Source organism: Primulina tabacum, chromosome 4, assembly GCF_025594145.1.
Source record: "Primulina tabacum isolate GXHZ01 chromosome 4, ASM2559414v2, whole genome shotgun sequence".
NCBI lineage: Eukaryota > Viridiplantae > Streptophyta > Magnoliopsida > Lamiales > Gesneriaceae > Primulina > Primulina tabacum.
The window spans coordinates 29,619,360-29,639,249 of record NC_134553.1 but is presented as its reverse complement, the minus strand read 5'-3'; the positions used below and the strand labels follow the sequence as shown (position 1 = coordinate 29,639,249).

Sequence of the window (19,890 nt, the reverse complement as noted above, 5' to 3'; positions counted from 1 at the left end):
TTTCATGGATCCATGTAGGAAAATACTCCAAATATCAGACTCCATTCTCTTGATCCTGTCATACACCGTTTTTGATTGTGGATGGCAAAGTCAAAGTGAGATGTATCCCCAGTGAACCAGATGAGATGGACTGTCTCTGTAATCTTCTCGATGTCCATGTCACTGAACATTTCACATTTTAGCTCATACATCTATTTCTTCCATTAACATTTTGTGTTCATGAGTTGCTTCCTTCATAAACATCAGCGATTTATAGCTTTTTCCAAGCAAACAAAAACAACAGTACTGTAACCTCGATAGTGTAGTAGAGTTTGAGGATGGTCGGCTCAACCTGTTGTTGCTCTTGGTCTAACTCATCGGTTCCGGTCCAAATACGTGACCGCGGTTCATTACAAACCTCTCAAGAGGTAATTCTAATCCTCGAATGTGAATGGTGATTTGGTTTAGGTTGCTTTAACAATCATGATGTTGATATGAAACGTGTAACGTACAGTATTGTTTTCTAGAAGGAAAAAAAGAGAAACCACTGTTGTTTATTGCCATTATTTATTCTAAACATATACAAGCCTCAGCTCTCTTTTGATACAGTATGCATGGTTTTCAGCAGTGGAGATCCTTACAAACTCAGAAAACCACGATTGTGAAGAAGATGACCGAGTCTTAGAGGATAGAACATTGGTGAATCCTCTCCCACGTCCGCCTTATCTTGCTACCATTGCTCTTTTCATTCGTCGTTCCTTTGAGTTCCCGTCTCCTTGCTTCGATTTATGCTTTCGCATTCTGCATTAATCAACATTTATTTGGGGGTCAGCTTTGTACTTAAAGTTATGTGAAACGATCTCGAATAGCCGCTTCTTGTTAGTCGTTTGAGTAGTAAGATAAGATGATGAGATGTTGGGAATGGAACCATGGGATATCAGCAAATGGTGGATTAAGATGCAGCATAAAATATTCATATACAACGCTTAAAAGTCGAAACCCAGGCTCATGTTATTTGACTTTAAAAACAGAAAAGAAATCTGCATTGCTTCCAGCTCTACCACTCTTTAGAACACGGGTAGAAGATTTAATTTTTTAAGAAATCAGAACTTGCTCTTGCTTTTCCGGTGGAGTGAGTGAGTGATACACACGAACAAGCCTCAACAACCTATTATTGCAATTCTGAGAACTTCAGGGCTGGCTTCGCAACATTTAGATTGTAAAATCAACTTTGTTTTGACGTTAAAAAGTTGTGAATGGCACGAAAATGTGATATAAAATCAAGAGTGCGTACATGGTAAAGACCAGTCAGTGAAATAATTTGTGAAACACCATCTGATTTGCACTATATATCATACATACAACATAAATATAGATGTAAATTCACGAAATACGAAGTTCATATTTCAAGAGAATTTATAATAATGTTGTGTTATTTTGACTCCACGGAGATGATCCTTATAGCCCAAACCCGATTATATGAAAACGGCACATAAATTAACAAATGCTTAATTAGAAGCCCGGATAGTAGGATTTAAGTTTTTGCAAAACACTGTCCTTTGGCCCATCAAATTATAGACATTGGAGCCCAGTAATATAAATTTGATAATAATTCATTCAAATATTTTAGACGTTAGTAACCATGATGACAATGATGTAGTTTTTGCAAGTTTAATAATAAATTAATATCCACGTCACATTGAAATTGCTATTCTCCAATAACATAATCCAGAAATTCAGAGGAAAGAAATTGTGGCTATCATGTATGCAATAATGAATTTTGGAACTGAAATTTCCGGATGACAGAGTGGAAAAGGGGAATAAGATGAGTGGCAGTTTGTGAAGGCTGGAGATTCTAGCTAGTACTATTGTACAAAGAAGGATATCAAAGGTACAAAGAATAGGGTCTGAATTGAGTGAAAAATATACAAAAGAAAAATACCAAGATTAGGGATCAAGCATTCGGATAATATGTAGATTTCAAAAGGATAAGATGCTGCACTAAAAACTAAAGTAAAAAAGGGGAAAACGAAAACAAAGAAAGCAAGAGCATATATGTACTCTCTTTCTTCTTTATACATCCAACTAGCGGTTTTAAAAAGATGGATAAAGGGAGAAGAGTTTTTTTTTTTTTCCCTTCTTCTTGAGATGAAACGATTTATATAGTTTTAATATCTCTCTCTTAATGAGAATCAAAAGTAAATATTTGCAAGCATGACACAATAGAATTGACAATTACCAGGATAAGACGACTAGTCGACTACAAACATGGGTAGAAACCCCAACGGAGATTCAGATCTCCAATGTAAAATACGAAGTAGAGTGACATTTGTTTGTTGACAAGCTGCACCACCAGTATGGCAGCATGAATTGTCTTGATAAGTAACTCAGTCTACGCCACTATACAAGTGGCATCCTAGAACAAGTTGCTAGTCAGGCGAATAGCTTATCCTAGGATTAATTTGGCTGGATGGACGAAGAATTTCGTGCAGTAAACTGGAAAATAGAGAAAACATGAAGCAAATACACAAGTTCTTTACAGAAAAGTACATATCGAAGCAGGGTCTAAAAGGTAAGCCACAAAATGAGAAGATTGAGACGAGTAGAAGGCAAAGCAATTATAGAGGTCTCAAAGAGCTTACCACCCAAGTGGCTTGAATTTCAGAAAAGATATGGAACAAGGCGAGACAAAATTTGTACTCCGGAAGGGGAAAAAGATATACCTGAAGTCTGAACAACGTGAATTTTCAGATTTTTCGTTGTATTTTTGGTCCTCCTTCGACTCAAGCCCTTATGAGAGCAGGTGCTTAAATGTGTCAAGAGACGATCATGAACTAGGGCCCAAAATTATAGCACTAAAGCAAGTTACAGCTAGGTAAAAAAAGGTAATTTTACAACTAAAAAGAAACAAAGACTAGAGAACATGAATTTCATCAACCAATAAGTGACTGGTTAAAGCAAAAGTAAATGCTCTAGAATTTGTTTGTTCTAAGTTAGTTTGCAATCTTAAATGTTGAAAGAAAATAGTTGAAGACCAAACAACCCAAATAGTAAACAAAGAAAAACAAGAAAATACAGAAAAAAACAGCATTTAAATAACAATTTAAAAAGAAAACAAGCGAGCAAGCAGACACAAATCTCATCGAACTTATCTGCCTGTTTCCTGTTTCGGAAAATTACACTTAAAATTTTAGTTTTGGGTTTTTCAGATCTCACTTGGCCATCATGATCTTCACAAATTCTTCGTAGTTGATCTGCCCATCTCCATCCACGTCAGCCTCACGGATCATCTCATCAACCTCCTCGTCAGTGAGCTTCTCCCCCAGATTTGTCATGACATGGCGAAGTTCAGCGGCAGAAATGAAGCCATTCTGGTCCTTGTCAAAAACTCTGAATGCTTCCTTGAGCTCCTCTTCAGAATCTGTATCCTTCATCTTTCGGGCCATCAGATTAAGGAACTCAGGGAAGTCAATAGTCCCGTTGCCATCAGCATCAACCTCGTTGATCATGTCCTGAAGTTCAGCCTCAGTGGGGTTTTGTCCTAGGGAGCGCATTACAGTCCCGAGCTCCTTGGTAGTGATACAACCTGTCAGAATTTCGCAACAAATTACAGTAAAATGGAAATTATAACAATAATTGCAGGAATACAAAATGGGAGAGTCCATAACTAATCTTTTCTAACCATAAGTAATAACCACGACTGAAAAGGACTTGATGTGAAAAATCCAAAGGTTTCCTTGAACATTCCAACCAAATTGATAACCAAAATCAAGTAACATATATATAACGTAATTCAATGTAAGAGATAAAGCATTCAAAACAGGAAAACAGGCAGAACACTTATGACAAATAACAAACTTTCGATCTGGAACAACGCCTCATTATCGACAACAGCAGACACACAAAAATACATTTCTTTCTCAACAATTTAACTGATATAACGAGCTAAAACCGAGAGACGTTAGCAATCCAATAAATCCTTCAGCTAATTCCCCCGTAAAGACACAAAAATTCACGACGCGCATATATAATTCGTAAACAGATATATACTGATACTACACACTCACACATAAACACCACAAAATAACTTACATCAACATGCACATAAACTCGGCGTAAGATCCACATATCTCGCCCAAAAAATCTCCAACCACAAAGTTCACAAATGCAGAACACACCAATATCAGCTGAAAATCAATTAACACGGACAGTTTCATAGATCTATACAAACACACAACGAAAACAGAAAAAATACGCCACAATCCACATATACACACACGAAAATCTGCAGGTTACTTAAGTTACTGACCGTCGCCATCTTTGTCAAACAGAGAGAACGCTTCCTTGAACTCCGAGATCTGATCGCCCGTCAGCTGTTCCGCCATGTCAGGTTTATTGCACAAAATTCGTTTGAATTTCGAGAAAGAGGGGATGATGTGTGCGCCAACTGACGATTGAAGGTTATTGCTATTTATATATGGGAGGAAGCAGAATCTGATGCCTTCCTCTTTTCCGACTTTTACTTTCTCATTTTTCTTCTTTTTCTTTTTCAAGTTTTCTATTAATTGCATTTAAAAAAAAAATCCAGATTTATATCCTAAAAATTATGAATTCTCTCAAGTTTATTTTAATTTTAGAGTGGGTCTCATGTGATACCGTCTCATAAGACCGTCTCACGGATCTTAACTTATGAGACGGGTCAACCCTACCGATAATCACAATAAAAAATAATATTCTTAGCATAAAATGTAATATTTTTTCATGTATGACCCAAATAAAATATCTGTCTCACACAAATTTTTGTCTTAATTTTAATATTATCATTCATTATTTGTAGATAATATTATCTACTCATCAATTTTTATTCTTATTTTACATTAGATAAATGCATATGCACGTTTATCTATACCACTTAAATATTACTATTTAAAAAAATATATTTTAAATTTATTTTTTACTTAAAATTAATCCATCATATTTTACGAATATAATTTATTCAAAATTGTAGTTCTGACAATGTTCAAGTCTGGAATTCGAATTCTGTCAATATTAATCTGGCAATGACAATATCAAGAAGTACAATATCAATATATTGCTCAAATCAATACCGAATCTGATCAATCTGAATCTAACTCAAGATCAACGGCATAACGAAACAATCTCGATATCCTCGTCAATACAATATCAATCGATATCAATTAATGCAATTCACAATCGATAACAACACAATCCGATATCAATCTCAATCATATCTAATCTGAAATTCATAACAATTTCATACAGTATCCGTTCTTCAATCTGGTTTCAATTATACGATGTTTAGCATATCAAAAACACCATATATAAATCATATCCGATTCTGGTAATACCATAATTTCAAATCATATCAAAACTTAAGAAAACTTACGTCCAATTGTAGCCTGCGTCGATAGGAACACAGTACTGAAGTCGGATTCAAATTCTGATGGACGGATCTTTCACAAACTTCAAATTTCTAAAATAAAAGACGTAAGGATTTTCAACACTTTCTCTGAAAATTTTCTCGATTCTGTCCGCTGGAAGATGAGGAAATGAATTGGTTTCTCATTTAAATTGCATGGCAACGCATATGTGGCTTCATTTTGATGCATCACGTCTCGCGCATATGCGCGACTTCAACCAGCGCATATGCGCGAGAACCTACTGGTCTCCGCAACTCCTTCCTCGGCAGCTCGCGCATAAGCGCGCACCACTTCCGCGCATATGCGCGAGGTCCTTCACAACTCTCGGGTACCCTCGCGCACATGCGCAAATCCATATCGCGCATATGCTCGAGGTTCTCTGCCTGCCTCGCGCATATGAGCCCGGCGCGGTCGCGCATATGCGCGAGAGCTTATCCTCGCACATAGATCAATCTTCTTTTCGGCTCTCCCGGTCTGATCTGTTCCGTCTATAATCACATCAATTAATCAACGAATCATTTCAGATTAACAACACAGCAAATCTCGGGCATTATATTTCTCCGCCCCTAAGATACGATTTCGTTTCCGAAATCACAGGCTATCAATCAGATATAAAAGCAGATACAATAAGAAATGGAGAATAGAAGCTAAATAAGAATACTTCTTGGAAGTTAGATCCTCATTTAGTAATTCCTCACATTTGGTCACTTTAGTAGTCAACTCAAAGAAATCCCGGAACTCCGCCCCTGAAAACTTGTTTCTTAGTTCAAAACTCAATCTTTCTGGCCTATTTTCATAAATTCTATATCTGGAAAGAAAACATTGCAACTATTTTTCAAATTTTTTTTAATTTATCAATATACAAATCAACAGACTCCCCACTTCTTTGTGTGATTCTATATAAATCAGCAATTTACACTTCTGGCTCATTTCTATATAAAAAAAATTTGCGAAATTGCCTTTCCATTTCTTGCCATGTTAAAATAATTTTTAGGCAAAGAGGTATACCAAAAAAGTTATACCAATGAGTGAGTAGAAAATAACATGAGTTTTAAGTTGGCGAAATTCTCTAGATTAGCCAACTCCCCATGTTGGATAGTGAATCTGCCTATATGCAAGATTTATTGTCTTGTACAGAGAACAAGATGAATTCAGACGTTTTATAACCCTTAGGATATGGGTTATTCATATCTATGTAATCCAAATAAAGTTTGTGAAATCTAGGCGACCAATTTGTCATAATATCGACCCATATAATTCCTACATTACTTTCTCGTGTATTTAGTCACATGAGTTTCCTTAAATGTTCATGGCCATGAATTTGGCCTTCAAATGATTAAATCATATCTTGAACTGGAACTTCATGTGCAACTCTTTCAACATTATCTTCTTCAAAATTTGTTGGAACTTCCACTCCCTTCACTTTCTTTGATTGTTTCGTCTTTTCGACGGAATACATTTTTCTCTCACCGGATATGCCAATTTTTGCTCATATAAAATTTGTAGCTTGTGGGCGTGTCAGGTGTAAGTGAATCAGTTTGTGTAAAAACTAAAAAAAAAAAAAAACTAACATCTTGAACAAAATGATTATGAATTCCAAACTTAATCATTAATAATCATATGTTAAGCTATTAAACTCACCAAAACAAAGGACAAGAATAAAAATAAAGTTGAATGTTTAAGAAATAAATTTCTGACATGATTATATATTCATAAATCACGAAGAATTCACAAAATATGGAAATTTACAATAAACTTTTTTAAAAACAGGAATGAAAAATGCATAAAGCATTTGAAAATTGATAAAAAAAAAACTTGAACATAAAATTTAGAGATTTTTGCAGTGTGATTGCAAGTTTCTGGAGTGTTGAGACGTGTTTTCTCAATCTACTGATGTTTTCCTTTTGTTTCACCTATGGAGAGTTCCTCCAATTTCTGCCAATATTCACGATTTTCTTTTCTTGTCCTCTATTTTACTCGCTCAAAATTTCTCTGGATAACTGGCGGGATTCATCTGTCACTGTTTTGGGCTTCGTCAAGTAATTTTATCCTATTGGACCTGAGCTAAATCTATCGGGTCAAAATTTTTTTTAGCACAAATACTTGTATTAAATTATCTTATGCTATATTTTAAATAATGTATATGAGCACCCTTAATATTTGTAGACATTTAAATTTCAACTATGCTATATCTTTTATAATTTAAACAAGACAATATTACGTAAATATTTGCCAAGAATATTTTTATTTTACATACGAGGTGGGTCCAATGGCCCAATGACAATGTTTAAATAGCGTGGGCTTTCAATTGGTTGGGCCAGAACTCTTTCTGGATAATGAGATCCGATAGTAAGACATATTACTTGGAAATTGGTCGGTTTGGGGCTACCCCTTTACTTTGTAGGTTGGTATAAATTATAAGAATATGTGTCTTGTGAGACGGTCTCACGAATCTTTATCTGTGAGACGGGTCAACCCTACCGATATTCATACTAAAAAGTATTACTCTTAGCATAAAAAGTAAATTTTTTTATGAATAACCCAAATAAGTGATCTGTCTCACGAAATACGACCTGTGAGACGGTCTCACACAAGTCTTTGCCAAATTATAATAATGATAAATTGCCTAAAAAACATATAAAATGAAAGGCTAAATAATCAAATCTTCTATTTTATATCCTACTTATTTTGTATTATTCTCATTTATTGTAAAATGTGACCTTAATTAACGTTACTTGTCCATTTGATGAAATAAATCTTATGAGAAGATCGGGAGATCAATACACGTTCATCATATCGAACCGCGGGATCGTACAAAAAATGGGAAATTTTGAAACCACTGTTAAAATATGTCTATAGAACGCAAGATTCGGTATTTAATGATACCCCTTTGGATTTTAGGTTCATACAACACAAAAATTTTCGTGAGACGGATGTCACCCATGAAAAAAAATTATTTTGTATAAAAAAATATTATTTATTATGTAAATATGAACAAAGTTGACTCGTCTCACGGATAAAGATCCATGAAACTGTCTCACGAGAGAGCTACTAATCCCGCTAATATGATTAATAATAAATGAAAATCCAACGGATGGAGAAAATGTGAAATATTAATTGCTTATATAGCTTATTTGTTGTTAGATTTTTTAAAATTAAAATAATTAACAAAAACACTTTTTTTAAAATTTCAAGATATAATATTTTTTCTACTTCCAATTTAAAAAAGAAAAATATTTATTTTTGTACGCATGTGTAGGAAAGCTAGTTAACAATAGTGGGTGAAACTGGTTAGGTCGATGCTATATGTGGGGGCTGTGTCCCCACATAATTTCGATGAACAAGATTCACACACATATGTGATTTTAAAAAAATTAGTGGACTCCATGTATGTGTGGCTAAATTTGGACTCTTGATTCTATCATGGGGTAGTGCTCTTACATGTAGGATGAAATGAACCGGTGAAACTTCGTGTCCAGATACATTTTCAGGGAGAAAGTAAAAATTGTAAAATGGAGATCAAATATGTGTATCGAAGAAGGGTGAAAGGGGAGCGGCCCCCATGTTATTTAATCAAGATTTTGTCATTTACTTCAGGTAAAAAAAAATAAAGGTCCATTTTTAAACCAGTCCTCCTTTCCCATTGATTAATATGTTTTCTGTAATTTTTTTAAAAAGATTTAATGATTTTTTTCAATTAAAAATTATATAATTATTATTATTATTTTTATTATTCCCGACCGTTCCGTAACTAGAACCACCACCTCCTCGACGTTCTCTGCGACGGCCACGGGAAACATGTTTGCATGTCGTGGTTTACTTCCAGTTCACTGAGCAAACTCCTTCTGCTGCTTGAATCCAGGGGTTCATGAAGATTCCAACGAGGGTTTCGAAGGAGCAAAGAATGAAGATCGGGACGATGGTTTAATTCAACTTTTCACCTTTTTAAAAAAATTAAAAAGAATCCTACATCTGTGCATTGCTCGTTTTTCGCTTATGTTTCGTGTTGGTTTGATTTTGGATTGTTACTTCTTCACATAAATGCGGGCTTGTTCTGTTTCTTTTTGAATCGATTTGTGGTGCTGATGTGTGATTTCCTCTTTGTCTTTGAATCGATTTAATCGCTCACTGTTTCATCGTCTTACTTTTGAGTTAATTAAAGGGCTTGCTTAGCAAAATCTCTAAATTTTATTTTTCCTGTTTTTGTTTGTTGAGAAGATACAACGCCGTGGACTCGTGATCTATGTGGTTGTTTCAGATGGGTCGGTGCACATACTTAAACTGTCTATGGTTTTGCATGTACAATAACGAATGTTTTAGAGATAGGGTACTGACTTGGATCAAGAAGGAGAACATATTTTCGAAAACATATGTTTTTGTTCCCATTGTCATGTGGTATGCAACCTTCTTACAACAAAACCTTGCATTGCCTGCCTGCCCTTAAGGGCATCCCATTCGGTACGGACTAATCAATGCACTATTTTATTAGGTCTCACTGGTATCTCTTGATCATGTGTCACTTTGGTGAAAGCCTGAAATCCGGAACCAGGACTCCATGTATGCTGCTGCTCGACTCGCTGCGTGCGTTGGATCCTATGAGACTCGAGCCCCTTATACGAAGGTACTTTTGAGTATGGATGATACTTTAAAATGCCCACTTTATGTTTCATGATTCACTTAAAATGCTTTTACAATTCACAGTTTCGTCGTGGACATATTCGAAACACAGGATAGACATGAGAACATAAAGCTGATTAATGACATTCCCCTTTTGGTTCCCGAGGTAGCAATGTCCTCGAGTATGAACGTTTATAAATGACTTAAACTGTTATACGTTCTCTGTTTCTTAAAAAAAAATTGAAATTCAGGTTCCACAGCAGAGAAATGGTGAGGAATGTGGTGTTTTTGTTCTGTACTATACACATCTTTTCATGGAGAGTGCTCCTCAAGAGTTGAGCATCAATAAAGGCTACCCTTACTTTGTGAGTTAAATGTTTTATTTCTTCACTTTGTCCATTGATGCAAGCTCGCGAATCATGTCGTAACATGGTGGCGCTACGTTGTTTGTTGTTGCTGGTTCGACGCAGATGAGAAACGATTGGTTCGGCGAGGAGGAGTTAGAGGGTTTTTATGAAAAGTTGGAGTCGCTCGAAATTGAGTCTAGCGATGAGGAGGAATGACATCTTCTAGTTAACGTGCATACATACACATAGTGTTGTTTTTGTTGTCATTTGTAAACTGCAAGAATTCTTGACTGCAATATTGAAGTGTGGGTACAAATTCTCAGTTTCACATCAATTACCATTGAGACACTTTAAGTGTAGCACTCTACTTCAAAAATTGCTTGCTTGAATCTCGTGTTGAGTTGTGTAGTGAAAAAAACATTTACGAATGAGAGAGACCTCGAAGCCATATTAAATAAAAATCCTTCTTCCTTTAAAGAAAATCAATAATACAATATCTGTCCTGAGACTCAAGACTCTGTTTATTTGCCTGTGATGTAAAAAGCCCAATCGATCCCTAATGTTAACAAAATATCTATTCAACTACCATTTATTCTATTTTATTAAGACATTAGTATGCTGGACCATGAAATAGTATCAAACCCGATTTAAGTATATAAAATTATTATTATCGTGTAATTAAATATTTGAGGATGAGATTTTCTGAAAGTATGAATTCGAACATAAGTTTAAAATTAATTATTTAATGGATTTATTTTAATTCTTTCGAATATTTGATGGGAGAAGATCTAATCAAGATTAGACATCATGAACAAATAGAGACATATCAGAGCCTAAGATAAGTTTATGAATCAAGATAACATGTTCCTAAAAATAGTATCAGATTCATCTAAACTCTCCGGAGATCTTAGAGAGATACAAAAGATGGTATAGTATGACAATCAGTTATACTATATATCACGTAAAATTTAAAAAATCTTTGGAAAAAAAAGAAAAAATTATTGGAACACTAAAAGATATTCAAACAAAAATCCAAAATCTAGAACAACAACACAGTTCTAGTAAAAGAATCTCGGAAGGAAAATTATTACTATCATTTGGTATCGATCTCTTGTTATATAAGGCAATATAAAATTATTATTCGATAATTTGATATAATTAAAATAATTATTGTGTTGATTAATTAAAATAATTAATTATACATATTTTTAAATTTATTTGATATGATTAAAATAATTATTGTGTTGATTAATTAAAATAATTAATTATGTCAAATAAATTTAAAAATATGTTAAAAATAAATATTTTAAAATATCAGATATTTAAACAATATAAAATACATAAAAAATTAAAAAGCACAATATTACTAAATAAATACAAATAATAACTAAGCTCAAATTACTATTTTCAGTATCATATTACACAATACATATTTATATATATGCTTACCAAAAGGAAGAAAGAACAAACCATCCACAAACCCTCTGCCCGACGCCCTCCTCTTCCAGCTACTGCCGCCGCAGAGTCGAGCCACCAACTGCCGGAGATGAAGCTTAAAACCCAAAAACCTATTTCCCCAAGCTCTATGTTCCGTTCCTGTTCTGAAATCGGAAGAAAACAGAGCATTCAATCACGGTTGGCGGCTCTGTCTCAGTGTGTGCTTCTTGGTTCGATTTTTGCTTCGTTCTTTGGTTGATTTGTGGCGTATTGAGTAAGGATCAAAGTCCTTTATGTTTTCCAGCCATGTTCCCCAGCGTGAACAGGAGCTCCGACGACATTTTCCGATAATGTTCCAACTGCTGCACCACCACGAGGAGTCTAGCTGCTCATTAGCTAGAATTTATTCCATTCAAAAGAAACAAACATTACCATGAACAAAAATTTTAAAAATCAAGGTTGCAATGTACGCATATATCAATAGTTGTTGTGCAACAAAATGCAACCAAAACATTAGTTTGAAACTATTACCAGTCTCAAAATACAAAACCGACTTTGAACAACTATCAAATTTTCTTCGAAATCCTAAGATGATTGAATATTCACAAGACCGAATAAATTCAACAATAACAACAAATAATTTAATTAATTTAACTATAAGTCAAAAAATTCTCAATGTTGAATATTATTGTCACAATTAATATCTAACAAAGCTAAAATAATGCAACTATTTCTAAAAATTACTAAAATTGAATTTATTTAGTAAATATTCAACATAACGATTTAATTACTAGAATTTTGTTACAGTATTCCCAATATTATATTAGAATTCATGGTGATGTTTGTTCCGATAATGTTTGTATCTCCTTTTTTTTATTGATTTCTGAATTTTCTTTTTTGAGGATAATTTCTGAAATTTCAAAAGGCTCGTCCAAGGAAAATACTTTTGATTACGGGTCATGACTAATGAATTAATATTTGTTTATACCAACGCGGACATTAAATTCTTCTTGCATACAATTACCAATCAGAAATCTTTTTGTTCCAATAAGAAAATATTTGAATTGATAGAAAAAATTGTATGCATCAGTTTCAATCCGATAATGCGATATTATAAACTAGTTTGGTATACAAGGTTGCATCCTTCAACATCATTAATACATGACAAAAACTTGTGTGAGACGGTCTCACGAGTCGTATTTTGTGAGATAGATATCTTATTTGGATCATCCATGAAAAATATTACTTTTTATGCTAAGAGTATTATTATTTATTGTGAATATCGGTAAGGTTGATCCGTCTCACAAATAAAAATTCGTGAGATAATCTCCTAAGAGATTTACTATTAATATATTGGTAGAAGGAATTAAAAATCTTTCAAAATGGTTTGACGCAATAAATATAATTTGAATATGGATAATTCTAAATTGAGTCAAAACAAAAGTATTTAGAGAAGTGAAATTAATGGCATAGTTGAATTCTTCATGGATAAAATGATTAAAGACGAGATTATAAATTAAAAGATAAACGGTACTATTTTTTAACTCTAACTATTATAAAACTTGAATCAAATATGGAATAATGCAATTCGAATCCGTGAATTTCAAGATAGCCAAAAGTTGCTTTGGAATTGTTGGAAAATAATACAAGCTCCATTGCAAAAAGATCTATATGTCAGCGATCTTCTAATGTATTTTGGAACAAGTATGTTCTAAAAGTAGCTAAACTTGATCGAACATATCTTTCTATGTTCCTATTTCCTATGATTCCATAACTACAAAATCAGTAAGAATATCATATAAAAACTTGTGAAAGTATCTGCATTCATACTCTCCATATGGAAAAGAAAACGCAAGTGCAAAAGAAAGAGTACTTAAACCAATTGACTTTTGATCTTAAGAGTGAAACCCCAAGACCCAGATAATCTTGAGAAATTAAATTTATTTTAGATTTAGATAAAACACTCGAACCCGTTGAATAAAAAAAAAATAAAACAAAACATAGAACCAGTTCAATGCATAGATTAATTGTTTAACTCAAGCCAAAACCCTAAAAGGGAAACCAGAAAAAACAAATAAAAGTAACCCATCACTGTACCTCACAGACCTACGGAATTCAACACTTTGAAGAAGGATCTTCATTTTCTTCTTTAGGCAACTCATTAAGATCAAAATCCAAGATTTTAGTAGCAGATTGTGTCTTCTGCTCCGGCATATTACCAGACCAATGGTGTCTCTGGTGACCTCCGAGAGCTTGGCCAGATGGGAATTTCTCGAAACATATCTTACATGTGTGTGTTCTTTCATCACCAACTGATTCTGGGGTTGCTGCAATATTTTTCTCACTCGAAGCAATTTTGCCAGTTTCTTGATGACATGTATTGGTGATATATTGCTTCTTACGTCTGTGATCAATGGCGTTGTAGATTACCATCTTGAACTTGTTGTGACTCGATTTGTGGCCACCCAATGCCAAGTGACTCGAAAACGCTTTGCTGCAGAAACTGCAAGCGTATATTTTGGGGGTATTCGGTGCCGCAGGAGAAGAGGTTACCCGGTTTTTGATATCCGCGGGTTGATCATCTGTACTTCCCTCCCGCACCCTGGATGAAGTTGAATTCCTGATATCGATCTCTGGTTCTCTGGTTTCTCCATCATGATCCGTGTCCGTATTTTTTGGATAATCCACCCCAGAATCAGTTTTTTGAATCTTATTATCACCCCTTCCAGGCCCATTCTCAGTTTCCTCTAATTTTCGCTTCAACTTTTCAGAATCATCACCGGACCCTAACTTCTTCCCCTTCTCCTTCTCCTTTTCCTTCTCCTCCTCCCCAGAACTCGAACCTCGACAAGAATCAAGAAGATCAGGCTGTACACTTGCTTCAGAACCCAAAACTTGCGGATAATGATTGTTATCCTGATCGCGACTCGAAACGCCCGGAGAATCAAGAACAGGCGGCGGCCATATCTGTTGGCGAATGGTTCTAGTTTTCACAGGAATGGGTTTCAGATACTTGGATAACTCAACCATTGAAGGCCGCGAATCAATATTTTCGCCTGCTACGATATTTTTCGGACTCTTGAGTCTCCCTTCAATCATTCGCAGAAATCTTTTACCAGTTGCAAAGTATCCTAATTCAAGTCGAAGAAGCAATTTAAAGTTTTGATCGAATTATAAGGAAACAAAAGAAGTTCTCATTCATTAAATAGGCAATGAATCCATCTGCTACCCCCGAAACGTTCCTTTTTAAATTATATAGCTATAATAATATTTTTGGAAAATTAGTTATTTCTCCTCGTTATTTGCGGAATTTTACCTATTGAATTCCTGATTGATAATAATAAAAATAAAAATAATAAAATAACAATAATTAGTTACTTATCAGTGAAGTACTAAATAATCAGAAATCTTTTAGCTCAAGTAATTGCATCTAGATGGATTGTCCATAGTCTATTTTTCGTCCAAGAAACTTTAAATTTGCAGTTTTACTCCAATAAATTGTTCCCTATTTTCATTTTATAAGCCGGACATGATAGCAAGTTTCAGTGTTATATCATAATTTTTCGACATCATATCAATAGTCCAACGAAAAAAAGTTTAAACGAATACACTGACCTACTTATATCACTAAAACTGCAATTTGGAATATTTTGGACAAATTAATAGAACAAAATAGAATTTAACATTTCATGAACATTCCAGAAAAACTTTGATAATAGGATTGTTCAAAACAGTTGTGTTCAAGTTGTTCAAAAAATCTACCGTATGAAACAGTGAATCGAGAAACAAATGAAATAAAAATATATATTTCGTAATTCAAAAAATATACATATTAAATAAACAAACCTTTGAATTGGGTAGAAATCTCAGAAAATATACGAGTAATTGATCAGTGATGTATGTATATATACAATTATATATGGCAAAAACTTGTGTGAGACGGTCTCACGGGTCGTATTTTGTGAGACGGATATCTTATTTGGGTCATCCATGAAAAAAATATTATTTTTTATGCTAAAAGTATTACTTTTTATTGTGAATATCGGTTATTTGGGTTATTCATGAGACCGTCTCACAAGAGACCTACTCATTATATATGTGTGTGTGTGTGTGTGTGTGTGTGTGTGTGTGTGTGATGGTGAAGAGTGGAGAAGGAAGAAGCTCTTTCTTTTACAGGAAGAAATTTTGAATTAGTTTGTGTTTTTGTGTATATACATTCATTCATTTTTTTTTTTGACAGAAAAACTTGTAATTTTATTCAAAACAAAGTAAGATACTCGATTATAAGCTTTACTAACCAAACAGGAAACTCTCCACAAATCCACACGAAAGGTGAGGGAGATGAAATAGCAAAAGAGGCTAACGAGTGCGCAACACCATTTGCGGTGCGCAAGACATGTTCTCATTCTAAATGGGCATGAGTTGCCAATAAATTCCTAATCTTTGTTGGAAAGGCCCCAGTGTATCCAAAGTCCTCTGCTGGACTAGTGAGTCGCTTGCACTGCCATCAGAGAATCCGATGTAATCTGGTTTATCCTCAAATTTTGAGTCTGAGTCATTTGAAATCCTTCCTCAATTGCAATAAGTTCAGCGGCTACTATAGATGGTGGTTTAGTAATTTGCTTCCCAAAAGCTAGCAATGTCTGGCCCTCGTGATTTCGCACAACACCGCCGATTGCATATCGATTGGAATTGACATTATAAGCTGCATCTACGTCCAAACGCAATTGGTTGATTGGTGGTGCTATCCATCGACTCGGTGATGATATATGTTCTCTCTTCTGCTTGCTGAAATTAGCATGGATGTTCTCGCCTCTTGGTAACCGCAGAGCATGGTCTCGCACCATTCGACATTAATACCCTTCTTCTTAGAATCATTGTTATGTACTGTTCTAAGTCTCTCCATCCATACTGCATAAGTTCTTGTGGCAAAGAATTCAAAATCCTTTCTGTTAAGTTTGCTCTTCATCCATAAAGTAATATCAAACACCTCCATCATTCGTACTATCTTTAGAAATGGCCAATAACTAGTATCTTTCCAGCAACTTCTGATCGCTGGGCATGAGAACAAAGCGTGACTAGATGAGTCATAAGCAAAGTGGCATAATGGACATGTTCCAATGGTAGGGATATGATGTACCAGCAGATTACCTGATGTAGGGATTATATTATGCAAAATCCCGCCACCAGAAGATACAGACTTTATGGGGTATCGAAAGAGACCACAAGAATTTCCACCAACTTTTTAAGTACACTTCAGAACTATTCGTAGGTGGATCATAAAATCCAATTGCCGACTTGTACCCGTGTCTCACCGAATATTTACTTATGTACTTATTACTTTTTATTTATATATTCTATTATATATATAAATTTCATTAAAAAAAGAGAAAATTAAAAATAATAAGCTAACAGAAGTATAAGTTAAACAGTAATTAAGTAAGGTTTATTTGGTGAATATCTGGTGTTTTCTTACTTAATTATCCTTTATTAGGATGCTTATTTGACTTTAAGTTATCTTCTAAAGTAGATAAACACATAATCTTTTTAGATTTGAAGCGATATAATTTATATAAAAATTTATGTGACAATTTTATGAGACGGATTTCCGACCCGAATGACTCATGAATAGCATTACTTTTTATGGCATGAGTATTATATTTCACTGTAAAATATAATTTTTTGTTATTTTATATATAAATATTATGTAATCTATATTGATTTAAGCGAAAAATATTATTTTTTTATATCTAAAGTATATTGAGTAATATATGATGATTTGAGTGAAAGATACTGTTTTTATATCAAAGTATTTATTTTCACTACAAATGTGGATCAGGTCGACCCATATAATTTATATATATCAATAAGATCGTATTGCACATAAGACCTATTCCCATAATTTAATGATGAATATATGCTTGTGTATATATATTAATAATTTAATTTTTATTATATCCAATTAATATTTAGTAAGTTAATTTTAAATATTTAAGACAAAAATCATATAATATAAATATTTATATTAAAATTTAGCACGATAAGTTTGTTAAAATCAATTGTTATTATTGAATCACATAAAATAGAATTGGTCTAAATATAATCATTAGACATCTGTGTCTAGGCACGCACGAGGACATAAAGTAATTATTATTTTGAATTTTGTGAAAATTTAAGCCGTAGATTAACTAAATTTTTGTGGCAGCTAATGTTGATTAAATTTCATTTTTTGTTAGGAAGAATAAATCTTTTTGTTGCTTAAAATGATGAGTCTTCTTTCTTTAAATTTTTGCACGAAATTGGATTGAAAATAGGAATTATATTCTGAGTTTTAGGGGGTTTTGGGAGACATGAATGGCACATGACTTTTTACCATTAGTTTTAACTTTCAAATCGACGGAAGAGCCAATTTGGTCAAATCTAAATGTTTCAAAATTTTGATCAAGTTGGTCCTTCTCTCGATTTAAGGGTTAAAAGTAATGATAAAAAGTCACATCAAGTCCACAAAACTTTCCTAAAACCAAATAGAATCCCTAATTTCAATCCAATTTCGTGCAAAAACTTAAAATAAAAAAGACCCGTCATTTTAATTTTTCACAAATACCAAATTCATAAAACCCCTAATTCTCAAAGTCGAAATACTAATTCGAATAAATCTCTAATGGAAAGATTAAAAAAACATAATAATCAATAAAAAAACCACAGTATCCAGGAAAATCGGATTTATATAAAAATCTTAATATTGACTTTTAATGACTTTTATAGATTTTAAAAATCTAGATGTATTCAACTTAGACTTTTACATACTATATAGAAGTCTAGTGGTATTCAAAATAGACTTTTATAGAGTTTTAAAAAGTCAAGTGGTATTCAACATTGACTTTTAAAAACTCTATAAAAGTTTATAGGTATTCAAATTTTCAATACACTTTTAATAACTTCATGGAATTAATCAACATACAAACATTAAAACCTAAAGTACAACTATAAATTGTCAAAATTGTATTTGGTTCAACCCAAAGATTTGGATGGATTTTTAAAACTTCTAACTCATACACAAGCTGTTTATCTCTTTTCTTATTTTCTCTCCTCTATTTCTATTACTCTCTCAAATTTTGGAAGTATATCTCTATATATATTTTCATCTTTCTTTTTTTTTATTTTTCATTTTTTGGCTGATTGTTCATTTAATAATTTTTTATTTTAATATCATAGGAAATTTTAAATTCCATAATTGATTTTGTGATTTTTAATTTATGATTTATACAAATTAATGTAATATGCAGTAATAATAAAAGATGATCCAAAAAAATATAGCTTAATTCTTAATAATTGAATAGCCTCGCACCAACCACGATTTTTTAAATTCTTTTTATCATTTTCAATTTCAATTAATATGTAAGCTATGATATTTTTATACAAAATTATATTCACACAAATATTCTTTTCACATGTATATTATCAATTTAAAAACAAATTTACAGATTAATCAATTGATGTATTTTAAAAAAAATTTATAAGCATGCATACAAACCCACAAATATACACATATAAGAATTAAATGATTTAACTTTTAAATAAATAAATTCATTTATTAATATAAATTTTGAAAAAATATTTTAAACTGAATATGTTATATATGTTAATTAATTATTGGTTCAAGGAAATTAATAAAAAATAATATGATATAATTAAGTACAAATTTTTAAATTCTTTAAAAAAAATTCACAAAAGTCTATAAAAATATTGCAAAAAAGTCTACATGAATTCACATAAATCTGTTTATAAATCTGTGAGATTCTGTAAAAGTCAATAAAAATCTATCAAATCCATAAAAATATATCGTTTGAAAAAGTCATTTAAGTAATTAAAACTCTAAATTAAATACACCTCACGAAGTTATTTATGTGCAAGATCCATTTCATTCTTCAAGGTGCATCTCTTAATAGAGTCCTTGTAGAAATAAGAGATAAATTTTTTAAATCGGACACAATCTTAATATTATATAAAATTTATGGACAAAATTTTAAAAATTGAGGAGCAAAAAATCGATAGCAATTATTTAATAG

General features: G+C 32.9%; 2 protein-coding genes across 2 annotated transcripts; one reads left to right on the top strand and one right to left on the bottom strand.

Moving 5' to 3' along the window:
* Positions 1–514: 514 nt before the first annotated feature.
* On the bottom strand, positions 515–4,519 carry LOC142543204 (calmodulin-7-like). Its single transcript, XM_075650312.1, has 3 exons — positions 4,289–4,519; positions 3,196–3,565; positions 515–780 (listed from the first exon to the last, which is right to left on the bottom strand). The coding sequence occupies exons 1-3, from the start codon at positions 4,362–4,364 to the stop codon at positions 702–704; spliced, it is 525 nt and encodes a 174-aa protein (XP_075506427.1). The 5' UTR covers positions 4,365–4,519; the 3' UTR covers positions 515–701.
* Positions 4,520–9,692: 5,173 nt separating this feature from the next.
* Positions 9,693–10,671, top strand: LOC142541610 (putative ubiquitin-like-specific protease 2A). The gene is made up of 4 exons (XM_075648100.1): positions 9,693–9,815; positions 9,910–10,041; positions 10,122–10,203; positions 10,289–10,671. Exons 1-4 carry the CDS (start codon positions 9,718–9,720, stop codon positions 10,409–10,411), a joined length of 435 nt encoding a protein of 144 aa, XP_075504215.1. The 5' UTR covers positions 9,693–9,717; the 3' UTR covers positions 10,412–10,671.
* The last annotated feature ends 9,219 nt before the right edge of the window (positions 10,672–19,890 follow it).